The sequence below is a fragment of the Podospora pseudopauciseta genome (genome assembly GCF_035222475.1).
Source record: "Podospora pseudopauciseta strain CBS 411.78 chromosome 7 map unlocalized CBS411.78m_7, whole genome shotgun sequence".
Lineage (NCBI taxonomy): Eukaryota > Fungi > Ascomycota > Sordariomycetes > Sordariales > Podosporaceae > Podospora > Podospora pseudopauciseta.
Window position 1 is genome coordinate 2,149,939 of NW_026946667.1, and position 15,995 is coordinate 2,165,933.

Genomic DNA, 15,995 nt, shown 5'->3' on the forward strand with positions numbered 1-15,995 from the left:
TTTGAGATACCACTATATCAATCATTTTTTTTTCTTGACAGCTGCACAAACAAAATGACGGGAGAATGATACCAGTGTCCGATTACGGAGGGTGAGCAGCGCGATGATGGGAATGTCTCGTATTTTGGAGTTAGGAGGAGAAGCGGTCAAGGAAAAAAGACACCCCTGCTTAGATAGGTACTTACACCTTGGGGGTTTGACTCACCTTTCTTTGCCGGGCTTAATTCGCCAATTGGGAAAGAAAACGTCAAGTTTTGGGATTTAGAATTCAGGACATTTTTGACTGATTCGGTGACCGAACGATGCAAAGCACCTATGTGGTGGTGATGGTTGTTGATCAAAAGTGCTGGCTTACACACACAGGCCCTGCAAGTGAGATTGACAGGCTGTGTAGGCGGCCACGTGAGTCTTTGACTGACGACATTTAGGGCTGAAAGGGGAAACAGAGCAGAAATGCATTGTTTCTGCTTATGGGATATTTACTGTAGCGGCGATGAATGGTGCTGATGGAAGTTTGGCGCTTACTCAGGGGTTGGTTGGTTGGTTGTGTAAGCCAGTTTTTGGAGGGGATTCTTAACCCCGAAGGACGTGAGTCAGGACTTGAGTATGGAAATTGTGAAGGTTGGGATGGAATGCAAAAATTGGGAATAGCTTCAAAAGGTGATATCTGATATCTGGAGGAGGCACATGACCAGGTTTACAAGACATGCCTTATCACGGGACTAGCCTGGTGTTTCACGGGTCCATCTCCCCTATTCCGCCAAGGGAGACAGACAAGTCTCAGATAATGCAGGTGGTGAAAATGTGGAAAGATTTGATCGATCGATCACATCGACGATGGCCTGCACCACTCACACCTCGTGAAGTGACTTTAGCTCTTCGTCTATACGCCATGGATGTGAATACCTTCCAAGTGCAGGTATCCCACAACTATACTACTACCACGTCGTAGGCCCAAAACTCTCTCCCGCCCCAACCCTCATCTGCACCGCCGTCCCCTTATAATCCACCGTGCCCGTGACAACCTCGTTCCCCCACCACTTCGGCGGATCAATCTCATTCAGCGTAAACACAAAGAAGATCACCAGCGTTGCCAGCGCCAGCCCCAAGTCCAACCCACTAGACGTCAAGAAATTCAACCTCGACCACCAACCAAAATGCTTCTTCTTGATCCAATACTGGAACACAAACCCTACAATCCCCCAGCTTAGATAGTTCAATGGCGTAGCCGGTGGGATCGAGCCCGCTCCTCCAAAGATAAGTGGTGCCATGAGGAAGCGTAACCATGACTTTGGGCGTCGTCGGGCGAGGAGATAAATCACCACTGGTGTGACGGCGCCGAGGATGAAGAAGAGGAAGAGGGAGGAGTATATTTGTCCGGGGGAGAAGATCCTGGCTGGGCCGATGAGACCCCAGATGACCGAGGCGGAGAAGAAGACTTTTCCTCCGGGACAGCTGAAGTGTTCTGGCTGGGTGGGGGTGCAGACACCAGGTATGTAGTTGAGGGCGTAGTTGAGGGTGAAGACTTGGACGAAACAGGAGAAGGTGGTGGCTACGACTTGGGCCATGAACATGGTACGGGGTGGGATCTTCATGTAGTGGCCGAATTTGAGGTCGGAGACGAAGGTGAGGGCTTGGGACATGGTGATGTAGCCAAAGGTTTTGAAGCTGTGTAGCATATTAGTGTCCGGTATTTAGGAGCACGACAGGAAAATAAAATAAAAACCTACATCATGAGACCCAATGGCCGTCCAGGCTGGATATACCCATAGACAAACTCCGTCAGAACATTCAGGCCAATCTGGTTGTTTGTCACAGCCTGGATGATACCGATTGGTAACGAGAAGACGAAGGAGATGAAGACCGCCAACAAGAACGCCCACCAAGTCATGTTCGTCGGCCATGCCAACACGGTCAAGAAGCCGAGTCCAAGCATCTGTTTTCCAGCAAGTCAGCACTTTCCACATACTCAAACCACACAAAGGTAAACATACTAGCCCAAACAGACTCATATACCACCACGTCGGCGCCTCCTTATACCTCCTCATCAGCTTCATATGAATATCCGCCTTCTCCGTCGTACTGCTCTTATACTGCTTCCAAATCGTCTTCCCATGGTGCAAATACGTATACACAATCAAGCTCGTGATCGCCGCAAACGACAACCCATACGACAGCGCAAACGTGGTGCTCAAAAACAGAGGCGAATAATTCTTATACGCCTCCTCGTCCAACCTATAGTCTGGCGACAGCACCCTCGAAACATCATACTGCTTCCCCGTGTTGTCATACGTATTCGAGTCGCTCATTGGCAAGTACCACGAGTACCACGCCCCGCTATAGTGCAGCGTCGCTGCCAGGAACACAAAGAATGTCAGCACACCGATCATGGTGTTTGCTATCGCGTGCCTGTCCTCATTTCTCGTCAGCAACCCCCTTTTTTTCCACACCGACACAGAACAAGACCTACCAAGGCGGAATCAAAGGACTCCCGACAAACCCACTAATCTGCGTCCAGTCAAACGTAATGGGCAACAGACTCAGCCCAGTACTGTACCCAAACAGCTGGTTCACCACCGCATTCTCGGGCGCCGTCCAAGTAACAAACGCAAAGCTGCTCAGAAACTGCGCCAAAAACCCTGGTACAAAATAATACACGCATGCCACCGCCGTCACGACCGAAAACCACCTATACCTAGGCATACTCCCCCCTACACCCACCCCTTTCCCGCCATGCACCGTCCCATCTCCCTCTCCCCCTTTCGTTTCCTCTTCCTCGTACATGGCATTCATAAGCGTAACACTAACCAAGTTCCCAGGCCAGATCATGCCGGCTGGATAGACCAAAAACCGTCTCATCATTCCCGCGATCCCATACCCCAGGCTCTGGGTTGAGATGGTCAAGAGGAGCTGCCACATCAGCCCAAAATCCTGCTTGTAAAACACCTTTTGAGCGAGAATAATATCAGTAGCGTAGGCAACACCAAAAGAAACACTCGCCATGACGACAATGATGGCGTGTTCTTTGATGTTGAACCCTCCGGGGTTGAGACGGAGTTTCTGCTTGACAAACGGGATCTTGACATGATAGTCCGGGACAAATCTTGCCCAGCCGTGACCCAGCGGCCACGCAATGACCTGGGCGATGAGGGCACCCAACGAGATGGATGGTGAGCGAAGAGAAAAGAGGGTGTTCATGCTTGCGCCGAGAAAGATGAGCGAGAGGCCAATGGTCCAGGCACGGATGGTGTTGCATGGTAGCGTTGGGTCATCGTATGGTGAGACAGCAGCGCGGACCTCGGGGTAGGGCGAGTTCTCGACTTCTTCTTCGTGGTCGGACGTCTCTAGTGGGTCTTGAGAGTTGAGTGAGTCGAGCTCCAAGGCGTCGGCTGCGTCCCCGTCATCGTGGGAAGGGCGTTTGTGAGAGCGGACAGATGATGGTGGGTGCCGGGGCAAAGGCCGGTGACGGTCTTCGTAATTGGCCGGCAGGTTGGGGTCTAGCAGCAGCTCGTTCTCCGAGGTATCGTCATCATCATCGTACTCGAAGGGGTTTGTGAGGTGGTCGCCGAAGAGCGCGGGGCGAGCTTTGTTGAGGGATTCCTTGAGGCGAGCTACCGGGCTCCGGGGAGAGGATGGTTCTGGGGGTTCACGGCTCTGGGAAGGACCCGGTGTTGCTTTGGGGGTGATATCATGGTCCGAATATTGTTCGTCTGCGAGGAGACGTTGTTCAGGGACAGCGGCGGATGGTTTTGAAGAAGATTGATCGGCCATGGTGAGCTCTCGTCCCGGTGGAGGGGCAGGGCGACAAGACGGGTACAAATTAGGTCATGACCGGTCAGTTGAGTGAGATGAGTGTTTTCGTCTGGTCAGATCTTTTCATAAGCTCATCATTTCTAAAGTCATCAATTGCAAGGCTGTGAGGTTCAATGAAAGAAAGAGCAGACAGATATTGTCAACAGGGTCCGAATGAATCGAATTCAGGAAGAAGGCGTGTACTCGGCGTTGGCGCAAGGTGAAACGTTCCCCGAGTTCGTGTAGTTCAGTATATATGCCAGATCAATCGAGAGAAATAAAATAAACGCTTCGCTCCAAGCTTCAAAAAACACTTGAAAACAGCAGTATTTTGATGATATATAAGAGCCAAGGTGTAGTTCATTCAAGGCGCTTTCCGGCCAGGTGGCGCCTCGAACGGCCTTTGTCTCCACAATTCCCCCGTCGCAACAGCTTCGGACAGGGGCCCCTGGAACTGAGCCGCTTAAGCTACCCGATAGCACTAACCTTAATCCAGTCTAGCTTTCCTGGGCGCCGACGTCCCATGAATTGTTTCTGCATTTGATCAATCATTTGTTGATCACACACTTTTTCTACGGAAGACAGAGATGGACCGATCATGCGCCGTGTTGTAGTAACAGGCCTGGGTGCCATCACCCCTCTCGGCGCCGGTATCCAGTCAACCTGGCGGCGTTTGCTGGCTTCCGAGTCGGGACTCGTCAGTCTCGCCCACCGTTCCCTTCAAGACCTAAAATGGAACGGGCTTCCAAGCACAGTGGCCGGCATTGTCCCAGTGCCGCCTGCTGACGGAAGCCACAGCAGGTTCAAGACAGATGAACTATGGCGGGCAGATGATTACTTCAAGGCTTCGGAGCAGAGGCGAATGTCGACTTTTGCGCAGTATGCTGTTGCTGCGACAGACATGGCCCTCAAGGACGCGGGGTGGAAGCCAACAAGACAGGAAGAGCTTGATGCCACTGGTGTTTGTCTGGGAAGTGGGATAGGAAACCTGCACGATATGTATGAGACAAGCGTTGACTTTGAGAGAGATGTATGTAGCTTTCCCATCCCCATGGATAGAACAACGGCTGAATGTAATTTGTAGGGCTACAAAAAGGTGTTGCCATGGTTCGTCCCCAAGATTTTGATCAATCTAGCAGCCGGCCATATCGCCATGCAGTATGGATTTCGCGGACCAAATCATGCAGCCACCACAGCATGCACCACGGGCGCACATTCCATTGGAGATGCATCCAGATTCATCGCCTTTGGTGACGCTGATGTCATGGTTGCTGGTGGTGCCGAATCATGTATCCACCCACTGACCTTTGCCGGCTTCGGGAGGTCGAAATCACTGTCTCGGGCATTTAACGACAATCCTAGAGCAAGTTCTCGGCCGTTTGATGCGGAGCGTGACGGCTTTGTGGTGGGTGAGGGGGCAGCTGTTCTTGTGCTTGAAGAACTCGAGCATGCCAAAGCCAGAGGGGCCAACGTTCTGGCTGAGATTAGGGGATATGGATGCAGCGGAGATGCTCACCATGTGACAGCGCCGAGGGGAGACGGATCAGGAGCTCTGGCAGCTATGAAGAGGGCTCTGAAAAATGCTGGACTGAAGCCAGAGGAGGTGGACTACATCAATGCTCACGCCACCGGAACACCAACTGGCGATGTCGCCGAGGCTGCCGCCATCCGGTCCTTGATGATGGGTGAACAAGGTATGGAGAACGAGAGTCAAGTTACTGTGAGCAGCACCAAGGGGGCGATTGGACATTTGCTTGGAGCGGCTGGCTCGATCGAAGCTGTCTTTTCCATTCTTGCCATTCGAGACGTAAGTTCTCCCCGTCCAGACACCTATCTTACGTACAAACTGACAACTTCAGAACGTCGTCCCGCCCACACTGAACCTGAAGAGACCAGATGTTGGACCACAGTTCAACTTTGTGCCCCACGAAGCGCAGCAGAAGAAGGTCAAGGTGGCCGTGTCAAACAGCTTCGGCTTCGGAGGAACCAATGCCTCGCTGGTATTCTCCCAGTTGGACTAACTGCATAATACAAAACTGTAACAATTACACAAATGAATTCAAGTGTGAGACGTCCTCTTCTTTTGTTCGAGACAAATATCTCAGACAAATATCTCACCCTCACATTGTCCAAGCTTCAAGCCACTGCATCATGTATGACTTTTCCGCCACTCAACCCCAATAGCAACCGATGGTTTCGTGGTGTAGTTGGTTATCACGTCAGTCTAACACACTGAAGGTCTCCAGTTCGAGCCTGGACGAAATCAGAACCATTCCGGCAGGACTCATAAATCCCGCAAACTTCTCTTTTTGCCCCCCTGGTTGAAACTATTCCCCTGGATATCCCTACATTGTCGACCCTAACCCTTATCAGCAAAAGCTCCCTCCAACGCCAAGACAACTTTTTTTGAATCAAAGCTCCTTTGAGCTCCATGACGTTGAGCTTGGAAGCTCCCATATCCCTCCCTCCGCAACAAACCCCCAGAAACACAATAATGGCGACCCCAAGTTGCTGTCGCGCCAGCCTGTCAAGGCGACCAATCTCGATACTAGGTCAAATACACCCAACATCCACCCAAACAAGCAGAATTCTCTCTTCACAATGCGCCCGCGCAGCAGTCCCCTCCCCAGCATCACCATGTAGCAGCACCACCAAAAGACCCCTCCACACCACCCCCAAACCCCAAATCTCTCTCGCCGAGATCCTCAAAAAAACCGGCATAGCCCAGACCACGGGCAGGTCCTACATGATCTACCAAGCCACCGAGCAGCTCCACAAAGCCTGCGCCGCCCAGGCAGAGTACACCATCGACCCCGAAGACAGGAAGGCGTCCAAGCTGAAGCACACTCCCGACGGGGAGGAGATTGGGAGGAGCGGGGGCGGTGGTGGGGAGGGAGGTTCTGCCAAGGGGGGTGTCTGGCATGAGGGTTTTGTCTCCCCCCTTCTATCCCACCAACCAAACTACATGCTAATGTGATGGACAGAAATGGGACTACTACCAACATTCAGTACATGGTCCCAGGTCACCATGCTACACATGTACCTCCTCGTCATCCGCTTCCGCGACATGCCCAAGATCCAACAAACGACCTTTCAGGACGGGCTTGTAAACCATTTCTTCTATGAGGCGGAGGCAAAGATGGATCTGGTGCATAATCTCACGTCGAGGGTGATCAGGCAGAAGTATCTGAAGGATTTGTTTGTGCAGTGGAGGGGGTTGGTGCTGGCGTATGATGAGGCCTTGGCCAAGGATAGCGATGCTGTTTTGGCCGGGGCGGTTTGGAGGAATTTGTACAAGGCTGACGAAAATGTGGACGTGAGGAGGTTGGCGGCGGTGGTGGGGTATATGAGGAGGGGCATGGCGGATTTGGCGCATAAGGGGGAGGAGGATTTGGTGATGAAGGGGAAGAGGGTGTTTGATGAGTGGGGGGGTGTGAAGGCCGAGTTGAGAGGGGTGGACGTGCCGAGTTCGCAGGTGAAGGGGCTGATGGATGCGGAGGGGTTGAGCAGTGGTGAGCCGGCTGTGAAGGAAGGGGTGAAGGGGTCGAGGTTTGGTTCTTGAGGGGAAAGAAGGCGGGGGGAGTGTACGATATATGGAATGTATTATATCCCGACCAACACAGTACAAAAACCGCCATCGTTATACGTTCCGTGCCGTGAGCCTAATCAACCCTCTCCCACATCTCAAACTCATACCCCGTCTCGTCGTCTGTCCCCTCCTTTTCCACCTGTCGTCCCCTGGGCACCTCCTCCCCAACCCACTCATCCATTTTTCGCTGTTCCACCCTCTGCCATTCCCCTCCCTCCTTGAGTTCCAACGGGAAAACAGCATCACACTCCCACTCCCTCTCCACCCTCGTCAACAAAATCCGCCTCGTCTCTCTCAACCCGAGCGCAGCTTTATAGATCTCCGCCCCACCGATAACAAACACCCTCCCCGCTTCCCCCTTCCCGTCCTCCCCAACCCACTGCAGCGCCTTTTCCAGAGATCCAGCCCAGAGTGATTTGTCTTCCCGTTTTTCAACCCCCCCGATGGAACGACTGACAACAATATTTAACCTGTCTGGCAGAGGGCGGAACTTTGCCGGGATGGAGTCCCATGTCTTGCGTCCCATGATGACGACGTTCTGAACACTGGGGGAAGGGGAGCGTTTGGTGACGCGGGCAAAGTAGGCCATTTCTTTCTTGAGGGAGGGCCAGGGGAGGGTGCCGGAGAGGCCGATGCCCATTTTGGGGGTGGAGGCTAGGATGAGGGTTAGTTCTCTCATATTTTGGCTGTTTTGTAAGAGAAATGATATGTTTAGGGGTTGAGATTGGGATGAATGAAAGGTGGTGGAATGAATCAGATGCACGAGAAACGAGAAAATGTGGGGCGGGAGAAAAAGGTGTGAAACGGGGTGGTGTGATTGGCTGGTTATATCTTTAAAATAACAACTTTTCGGGGAGGTTAGGTGAGCGATATGGATGGATACAAAGTTGAAGAGATGTGTGTTCTGCAAGACATCGAGGTGATTATGGAGGTTATGAGCTTTTGTTCAGAGCTTTGACAAGTTGATTTCCATGCTTCTTGAATTTGGTGATTTGCATTTTCAGCTGACCCAGGCCATCATGCAAAGATCAACCATATGTACAAGTCTGTTGATACAATTTTCTATCTCCCCACCTCACACACCAGCTTATGGATTCACGGAATTCGGCCTAATAGGCAACAACCTATCCATCGCCCTCCCGTCATCCAACGCCCACCCACCCGTCGTGTCCAACTTGTACGTCACCCCTCCAACCACGATCTTGGTGAAGCCCTCCCTGCTGAACGACCTCACAATGCCCGGCCACACCCCCTTGAAAGCCTTCTTGGCGTCCCTGAACGGAGCGGTGAGGAGATGGTTCATGGTGTACTCCCTCTCCTTCTTGGCCGCCTCAATCGCGGCCCTCTGCCTCCTGACCTGCTCAGCCACGCTCAACGGCTCCTCGACCGCAACGCCGATCCGCTTGTTGTACTCAAACATGCTGCTCATCCTGAAGGGCAGCTCAATCTCGTGAGGCATGTAGAGCTTCTTCTTTGGCTTCAGAAAGGGGAACATCCTCTGGGCGGTTACTTCGATGTACAGGGGACCCTGGCCGGAGGGTTTGGCGGCTGCTTTGACGAGGGAGGAGGAGGAGGAGGAGACGGCGGTGATGGTCTTGATGATGCGGCCGGTGCCCATGATGAAGTAGGTTGCCATGGCGGCCATGGCGAGGCAGATGACGCCGTAGGCGTGGGGGATCCACCATGCCAGGCCTTCGGGGGGGTGGAGCTGGATGGTCCAGTAGTGGTAGACGGAGTAGGAGATGCAGAACATGCCTGAGGCGAAGCAGCCGGTGCGGAACCAGAGATGGGAGGGGGATTCGTAGAGGAGGGTCCGGGGTTTTTGGGCGATGATGTTGGCGTAGGAGGAGGGAGGGGCGCGGGTTGAGGCGAGGAGGGGGGAGATGGAGGGTTTGGGGACTGATTGGGTTGGTTTTACTAGGAGGGAGGGTCTGGGGGCTGGTGGTGTAGGGACTTTTGGTTTAGGGGCTTTCTTCAGGAGGCGGAGGGAGGTGGTGAAGAAGCGGGTTTGGAGGGGTGGTGGTGTGCATTTGCAGGATGAGAGTTGGGTTTGGCGGAGGGTGAAGAAGTGCCATTGAGCCGGCAGGCCTCGGGAGAAGGAGGCCATCTGAGGAGATATTAGTTCGAATATTATTTGTATTAGTTTCCTGAAATCTTGAAGCTATATCATACCTTGAGTAAAGGCGGTGCAATTGGCTGGCCACTTACACGATGATGTAGAGGCCTTGTCACTTTACGGCACCAGCCAAAAAATGTCGGTGCCGGCGCAATGTTTCGGCGACAGGTGCAGCTTGGCGTCAGTTGCGATAAAAGAGATTAGATTACGATTAGATGCGAGACGGCTTCTCCCGAGCTGAGGTGACAAACAAGGAACATGGGGGTCGACGGCGTGGGAGGAAGTGGGTTTCTCGGTCGCATTCTTTGGACCCTGGCCCTTGAAGCTGTCGACTGGATCCATCAAAAATGTTTAGTCGCAGGTGGCCCAAGCTTTTTTGGTGGCTCCCCAACCGTTCTTGAACCTGGCACTTTTGGATACATAATCCCAGCTCCCTTCTTCGAGACCCTTTGAAAGGTCCCCACGTTCGCAACCTCGTCGGAGTCCACCAGCATCGTCGTCATCATCATGGCATCCTTTGCGGCTGCTTGCCGCGTGTCTGCGCGCCTGGCCACCAGAAGACTGCAGCAGGATGTCACAGTTAAAAGTCCGTTCTGTTGAGCTCGAGCACAGCAAAAGCCCGCGTCACTAATATGCCCTCATATAGGTTTCCGAACATCGGCCGCCGCCCTTGCGGCTCAAAACTTCACCATGCCCGCCCTCTCCCCTACCATGACCGAAGGCAACATTGCGAGCTGGAAGATTAAGGAGGGCGAAAAGTTCCAGGCTGGCGATGTGCTCCTCGAGATCGAAACCGACAAGGCGACCATGGATGTGGAGGCCCAGGAGGACGGCATCATGATGAAGATCATGCACGGCGACGGAAGCAAGAGTGTACAAGTTGGCACACGGATAGCAGTCGTCGCCGAAGAGGGTGATGACATTAGCTCCCTCGAGATTCCCGCTGACGAGGTCTCCGCTCAACCTACCAAGGCTGCGGAAGCTCCGGATACCTATACTCCGGCTCCCCCAAACCCCTCCGAACCCGCCGAGCCACCCAAGTCCGACTCCACCCCCAAAGCCGCCGTTAAGCCCGGACACAAGACAATCCACAGGACCTATCCCCTATACCCATCTGTCGAACACCTCTTGAAGGTTAATGGCCTCGACAAATCCGAAGCCAAGAAGATCACCCCCACCGGACCCAACGGACGTCTGCTCAAGGGTGATGTTCTGGCTTATCTCGGCAAAATCAAGGCCGACATTCCTGCCAAGATTGAGTCCCGATTCGAGAAGCAATCCCACCTGGATTTGAGCAACATCAAGGTCGCTGCTGCGAAGCCTGCTCCTGTTGGAAAGTCCGCCAAGGAAGCCGCTCCTGCCCCTCCTCCGGCGCCCGTCAAAGCCACTGTTACTCTCCCCGTCTCCTTGTCAGCGGTTCTCCAGGCCCAGAAGAAGATTAACGACTCCCTCGGCATCTTCCTCCCTATCTCTACGTTCATCGCCCGCGCCACCGACTTGGCCAACGACGAACTTCCGGTGCCTAAGGGGTACCAACCCACAGCTGATGAGCTCTTCAACCAGGTCCTTGGTCTAGACAAGGCCCACAGTGGAGCCAAGGTGTCCAGGGGTGCCTACGTTCCCCAGGTAGGCTCCCTTACTCCTAAGGGAGCTGTCCTTCCCAAGCCTACTGCTGCGCCTGCGAAGAAGGACATCTTTGACATTCTGGCTGCCAGCCCTTCACCCAAACTCAAGGCCACCGCCTCTAAGCTGTCCCCCGGTTTGTCGGCTGTTGGACCCAACGTTTTCAGCCTGCAGGTCCCCAAAGACGAGGAGAAGAGAGCAAAGATCTTCTTGGAGAGAGTGAAGCTGGTGTTGGAGAATGAGCCAGGGCGGTTGGTGTTGTGATTACAAACTCTTCTTTATTTTGCGTTTTCAAAAGGATGGTTGTGTCGGAGTTTAGCATGATGAAACGGGACAAGTATAGATGTGTTTATCCATGGGCGTGTTTTGCGTGCTTACTGGTTAACTTTGATATGTATAGAATGTATGAATGGACATATATGACTGGCCACTTTTGTTTCTTTCGTAATCCGGCTCTTATGCTCGTTGATTTAAGACTTCCGTCGGCACTCATTTTCAGACTTTCAAGTTCAACTGCTAATGAATAGATCTGCCAGCTTGGGTACACATCGGTCTCCGACCCCTCGTCCTCTCCATTTACTTTTAGTTACCCTTTCCAATCACGGGATACAAGTTACCGTTCCTCCACACCGCAGCTCCATTAGCTGCTTGTCACGATCATTTTCCTTATCTACCCTTACTGATAGGATCTACTAGCCATAAGTTATCCATCCTCTGCCCCTAGTTCCCGCCAAAGTCCAGCAACCGCGTGCAACCTCAAACCCAGGGACATGTCTCGTCAAACCGGCCAACGGGAACAGAAGGCACGTTTCGCCTGCCTCATCAAACCGTCCCTTCAAGTCGGAACCGAGAAAGAAGGGGCCCAAGACAGCTTGACTCCACTTGCTTCCGTTTATCTTTCGTGTCTTCGTCACCCGAGACACCTGCGAGACAATAGACAACCTGCCCAATGTTAAACCTTCCAAGGCAGTTTTCAAAAACCCGGTCAAACCTAGAGGGTATTCGTCCTTTGATCGATATTCTCTCGAGGTGGAGAGGCATATGATTCATTCCTAGCTGTCAAGTCCCATAACCCCACGTAGAGAGGAACGGCTCACAAGTCCAACTTTGACACCAGCTTTGACACAAGCACAAAGCAACCCTCCCAGCCGGCATTGCCGTACTTGTTGAACTCCGTGTTGGAGTCGGGTACTCGCCTCGATTACGCGCAAGCTCGTTGCCACAGCATGGAAACAAGAATAGTTGCCTATCATCAGTGAGAGGACAGTTTGACGATGGATAGGGTTGAGGCGAGCAGTTTACACAACGCAAGAGAAAAAAAAACTCATCATTGCACATCTTTATGAGAGTTGCCAGGCAACCTGCCAGCTGCAGCATTGTCTATGACAAGAGACCAATTGCTAATTTGTCTACAAGATTGAGGTAGGTGATCCAGCTCCATTGCACCAACCCCACTAAGTCTAGACCACCCAATTCTAATTTCTTCTAGACTGATTAAGTCCAAGGTAGACTCATCAGCATCTCCCGACCTAGCTGGATGATATGTATTTAATAGATATTTGAGAGTCTGCTTGGAAGATCAAAAAGAAGAACTCATCATCCCACAGGCGCCAACCAAGTAAGCAGGCAATCCCATTCCCCCCCCCCCCAAAGTGACCAAACCCACTTCATTGCACGATGGCTCACCCAGAAACAAAGTCTGGGGGGGCCTGCTATTTTCTTTCTCAGTCATCTAGCTCAACTGGGTTGACCAAGTCCAGAGCTGTTGCTGATGATTTGATGATACATGGTGTTATCCTGGGCCATAAGCGGCTGACCAGGTAATTACATGATGTTTTTTTCCATGAGAGGAATCGAACCTGTGATGTTTTGACATCTGTGGTGATGGTTGAGGGGGGACAGAGCCACCTACAGCTTAGCTAATGTGGTAGAGCTCTTGGATTTGTTGGGGGAGGACGAGGAAGTTGTTGGCTACGAGGGGAAAGTTATGGGAGTAGCTGCTTCCTCTTTGGATGGGGTGGAGATGGTTGGTGGAAGGGCGGAGGGTTGTGGTGAGGAAGGGGCGAGTGACAAGCTCTCGCCTCGAGAAGCTAACGTCGGTCAAGCGGTTGGCGTCGCTGGTGTCCTTATGCTCGCGCAAGAGGATAGTTTTTAGTGTACCGGGACCGCCTGTCATTGTCGTTTCTCTTACAGCTGTAAGCTTATCACTTTAAATTTCATGCGAGATCGACAATCAGTCTAACAACTGATCATTTGAGCCATCGCCTCTTTCTAACGGAGAGCAGCGAGGTTCATATTAGCAGGTGTAACTTCATCAATGGCACAGTCGCCGCAATCCGGGTCAACGACATATGTCTGCAGCCCACGTACACAAATAGCCAGCTTGCTCGAGAAAAGGGGCAATCTATGCAGCGGCAGATATTCAGGGGCTCATGTTGAACAACTAGATGACCGACACCGCTGGATTACAAGATGTCAATCCTCTCCTTGACCAGCTGACATCATGTGCGGTGCGCCATGTGCCCTATGTCCAACAACGGACAACGAGGCCACAAATACACGGCGCAATGGGCGACATATGCTCCATGTGGTCACCGCTTCCACCGCACCAAACCAGCTATGCAGTGACAGTATCCCCGACTCGACGACCCAGTGAATATCCAATATTCAGAGGAGACTTAGCGCACAACTGTCATCCCGCAGTCATGAGTTCAGATGGCAGGAGGCAGCAGGCAACGTCTTACCTTACCCAACATGAAAGGCGTCAACCACCAAACCCTTCAACCCAGACACATGTTTCGGCTAATAGTTGTACAAGACAGACCCTGTGAACAGCACATCATTCTAACCGCTCAGCTCTGACAGATGCGGTCCAGGCCAGGGCCTCCAACAACCAGACCACGTTGAACCAAGACATACTTGCAAAGACTCACCTTAATCTTCTTCTTGACCTACCTTACCCACGATAGCTCAAACAGCCCGCGCCGCAGCCTCCTTCTTCACCGTTTCTCACTCATGCATACCGCCTACCCAGTCCATCCACACATGCAGCTCCCAATATCTGCGTAACATACCTACCTACCTTAGCCCTTTTCCCCGCCCCCAAACCCGCCCCCATGATCACCTCAGGGTCCATGATCATCCTCATCACAGCAGCTACCCACAGGTCAATCAATCTACATCTATCCCGTGTCTCCCGAGTTCTCCGACCCCGATTTCGGCAATATCCCCCATGCTCCGGTCCAGGTTGTGATTCCTAGTATCCAGCCGGGGAGACGGAGGCAATCATTCTCTCCCACTCCTCCTCCATCCCGTCCATCCCCTCCAGATCTTCCCCCTCCTTTTGAAGGTGTGTATGCTGTGCGCCCATCCTTTTCATCCTTCCTCCGAGGTGGCGTTGCGAAGGGTATGAAAAATATTCCAGCGAAGACCTAAGCGGTGAGAAACAACCAACCTCGAGCTCAACCGCGCAAACAAGATGGTATGAGATAGAGAATAAAAAAATCTTCAAGCACCGTACATACATGTGTATGCACATAATCATGCCTCTGAGTTGATGTTACTTACTGATACACAATCCCTCATGCAAGCACTTTAACCCCAGCCCCTCCTGATGAGGGGGAAGGCAGGCAAAAAAAAAAAAAAAAAAAAAAAAAAAAAAAAAAAAAAAAAAACAAGGGATTTTACCTCACCCCTCCATGAAAACCAGCCCCCAAAAAAGGCAAGATTCTCGTCGGTGTTAATGTACAGAGGGATTCGAAGGAAAAAAGACCAAGGGAGATATCATGTAGTGTAACCCCCCGGCTACGGCAAGAACCAACTGCAAGCCCATGGCGAGGACTTCTTTCTCTTCAGCACCGGCAGGCAGGGTAGGGTAGGATAGGATGTTCTCAGACCGCTATTTGATCCGTTCTCCCACCACATATCGATACTCTCAAAAAGAACAAGTGAGGGGTCAAACGATCCCTCCCTTCCTTCGCGAAAGGAAACGAAACATGAAGCTACTGCGCTACAACCTCACAAATAGATAGTCCCCTCGGGGAAAGACATTCTCTGCAGTAGTCAAGGTAGGTAAGGTACCTTATGGTGCAAAACCTCCGGCCGTCTTGCTGGTCCCTAGCTACTTACCAAGACCAAAAAATCCCATGTTTTGTGCTGCCTGTGTGTGCATTTACCCCTCCTTTTCTCGTCGAAGCGCCGCCGGCATATAACCACATGGAAAAAGATTTGCAACCAAGAGGAGCGGTGAAGGGAAGACAAGAGGTGGGTAGGTAGGAATTGGCGTATCATTTCTTTGCCAATCCCATTTACCCCGCGCGGGCGCGTGCGTCTAAATGTGCCGTTTTCTTTCTTGAGGAGCTAACAAAGCACATACCTGATGGACACAGGATGGAAGCGAGAATGTCTGACCTCGTGGTGGTGGTGGTGGTGGTGGTGGTGGTGTTGAATATCTGATTCCCTTGTGGTCCGTGTGTCAGGATGGAAGCGAACCACACACACTATTCCCCCCTTCACCGTCCCATTCGGCTCTCTGTGTGGGGGTTTTTGACCCAACTTTGGTTCCCTTCAACATTCGCTTACACTGTGAAAAAGTACACATTTTCTGGGGGATGTGTCAAGTTTGGTTATCCTGACCCACTGTTAACAAGATCATCACCTTGGCAGTAAAACCTAAGCGACCAGGTCTAGCTTCACAGTACCACGTAGGAACTCTCCTTTACATAATACTAGAATTGACACAATTAATTACTTTATACTATATTTAATAATTTATAGTTAAATTATTACTATAAAGTAGTTTTCTCTAAAGTAATTATAACTATATTATTATTATTATAAAACTATTTATTAAGTATATAATAAAGTATTTAAGCA

The 15,995-nt window shown here is 51.8% G+C and overlaps 6 protein-coding genes and 1 non-coding gene across 7 annotated transcripts; 4 read left to right on the forward strand and 3 right to left on the reverse strand.

Moving 5' to 3' along the window:
* Nucleotides 1-839: 839 nt before the first annotated feature.
* QC763_709470 (uncharacterized protein) lies at nt 840-4,190 on the reverse strand. Its single transcript, XM_062915940.1, has 4 exons — nt 2,471-4,190; nt 1,995-2,409; nt 1,731-1,936; nt 840-1,668 (listed from the first exon to the last, which is right to left on the reverse strand). Exons 1-4 carry the CDS (start codon nt 3,769-3,771, stop codon nt 939-941), a joined length of 2,652 nt encoding a protein of 883 aa, XP_062761948.1. The 5' UTR covers nt 3,772-4,190; the 3' UTR covers nt 840-938.
* Nucleotides 4,191-4,273: 83 nt separating this feature from the next.
* On the forward strand, nt 4,274-5,813 carry CEM1 (Mitochondrial beta-keto-acyl synthase; the record flags this gene model as incomplete). Its single annotated transcript, XM_062915941.1, has 3 exons — nt 4,274-4,822; nt 4,877-5,599; nt 5,652-5,813. Exons 1-3 carry the CDS (start codon nt 4,391-4,393, stop codon nt 5,811-5,813), a joined length of 1,317 nt encoding a protein of 438 aa, XP_062761949.1. The 5' UTR covers nt 4,274-4,390.
* Nucleotides 5,814-5,984: 171 nt separating this feature from the next.
* QC763_0108650 lies at nt 5,985-6,058 on the forward strand. The gene has a single exon. It is a non-coding gene; the product is annotated as a tRNA-Val (tRNA).
* A 165-nt stretch (nt 6,059-6,223) lies between these two features.
* Nucleotides 6,224-9,026, forward strand: cbp3 (Serine carboxypeptidase 3; the record flags this gene model as incomplete). Its single annotated transcript, XM_062915942.1, has 2 exons — nt 6,224-6,719; nt 6,777-9,026. 2 exons carry the CDS (start codon nt 6,224-6,226, stop codon nt 7,352-7,354), a joined length of 1,074 nt encoding a protein of 357 aa, XP_062761950.1. The 3' UTR covers nt 7,355-9,026.
* QC763_709500 (uncharacterized protein) lies at nt 7,455-8,060 on the reverse strand (the record flags this gene model as incomplete). The annotated part of the gene is made up of 1 exon (XM_062915943.1): nt 7,455-8,060. The coding sequence occupies one exon, from the start codon at nt 8,058-8,060 to the stop codon at nt 7,455-7,457; it is 606 nt and encodes a 201-aa protein (XP_062761951.1).
* QC763_709510 (uncharacterized protein) lies at nt 8,469-9,792 on the reverse strand (the record flags this gene model as incomplete). Its single annotated transcript, XM_062915944.1, has 2 exons — nt 9,554-9,792; nt 8,469-9,488 (listed from the first exon to the last, which is right to left on the reverse strand). The coding sequence occupies exon 2, from the start codon at nt 9,486-9,488 to the stop codon at nt 8,469-8,471; it is 1,020 nt and encodes a 339-aa protein (XP_062761952.1). The 5' UTR covers nt 9,554-9,792.
* PDX1 (pyridoxine biosynthesis protein) lies at nt 9,740-11,550 on the forward strand. Its single transcript, XM_062915945.1, has 2 exons — nt 9,740-10,083; nt 10,144-11,550. The coding sequence occupies exons 1-2, from the start codon at nt 10,005-10,007 to the stop codon at nt 11,382-11,384; spliced, it is 1,320 nt and encodes a 439-aa protein (XP_062761953.1). The 5' UTR covers nt 9,740-10,004; the 3' UTR covers nt 11,385-11,550.
* The last annotated feature ends 4,445 nt before the right edge of the window (nt 11,551-15,995 follow it).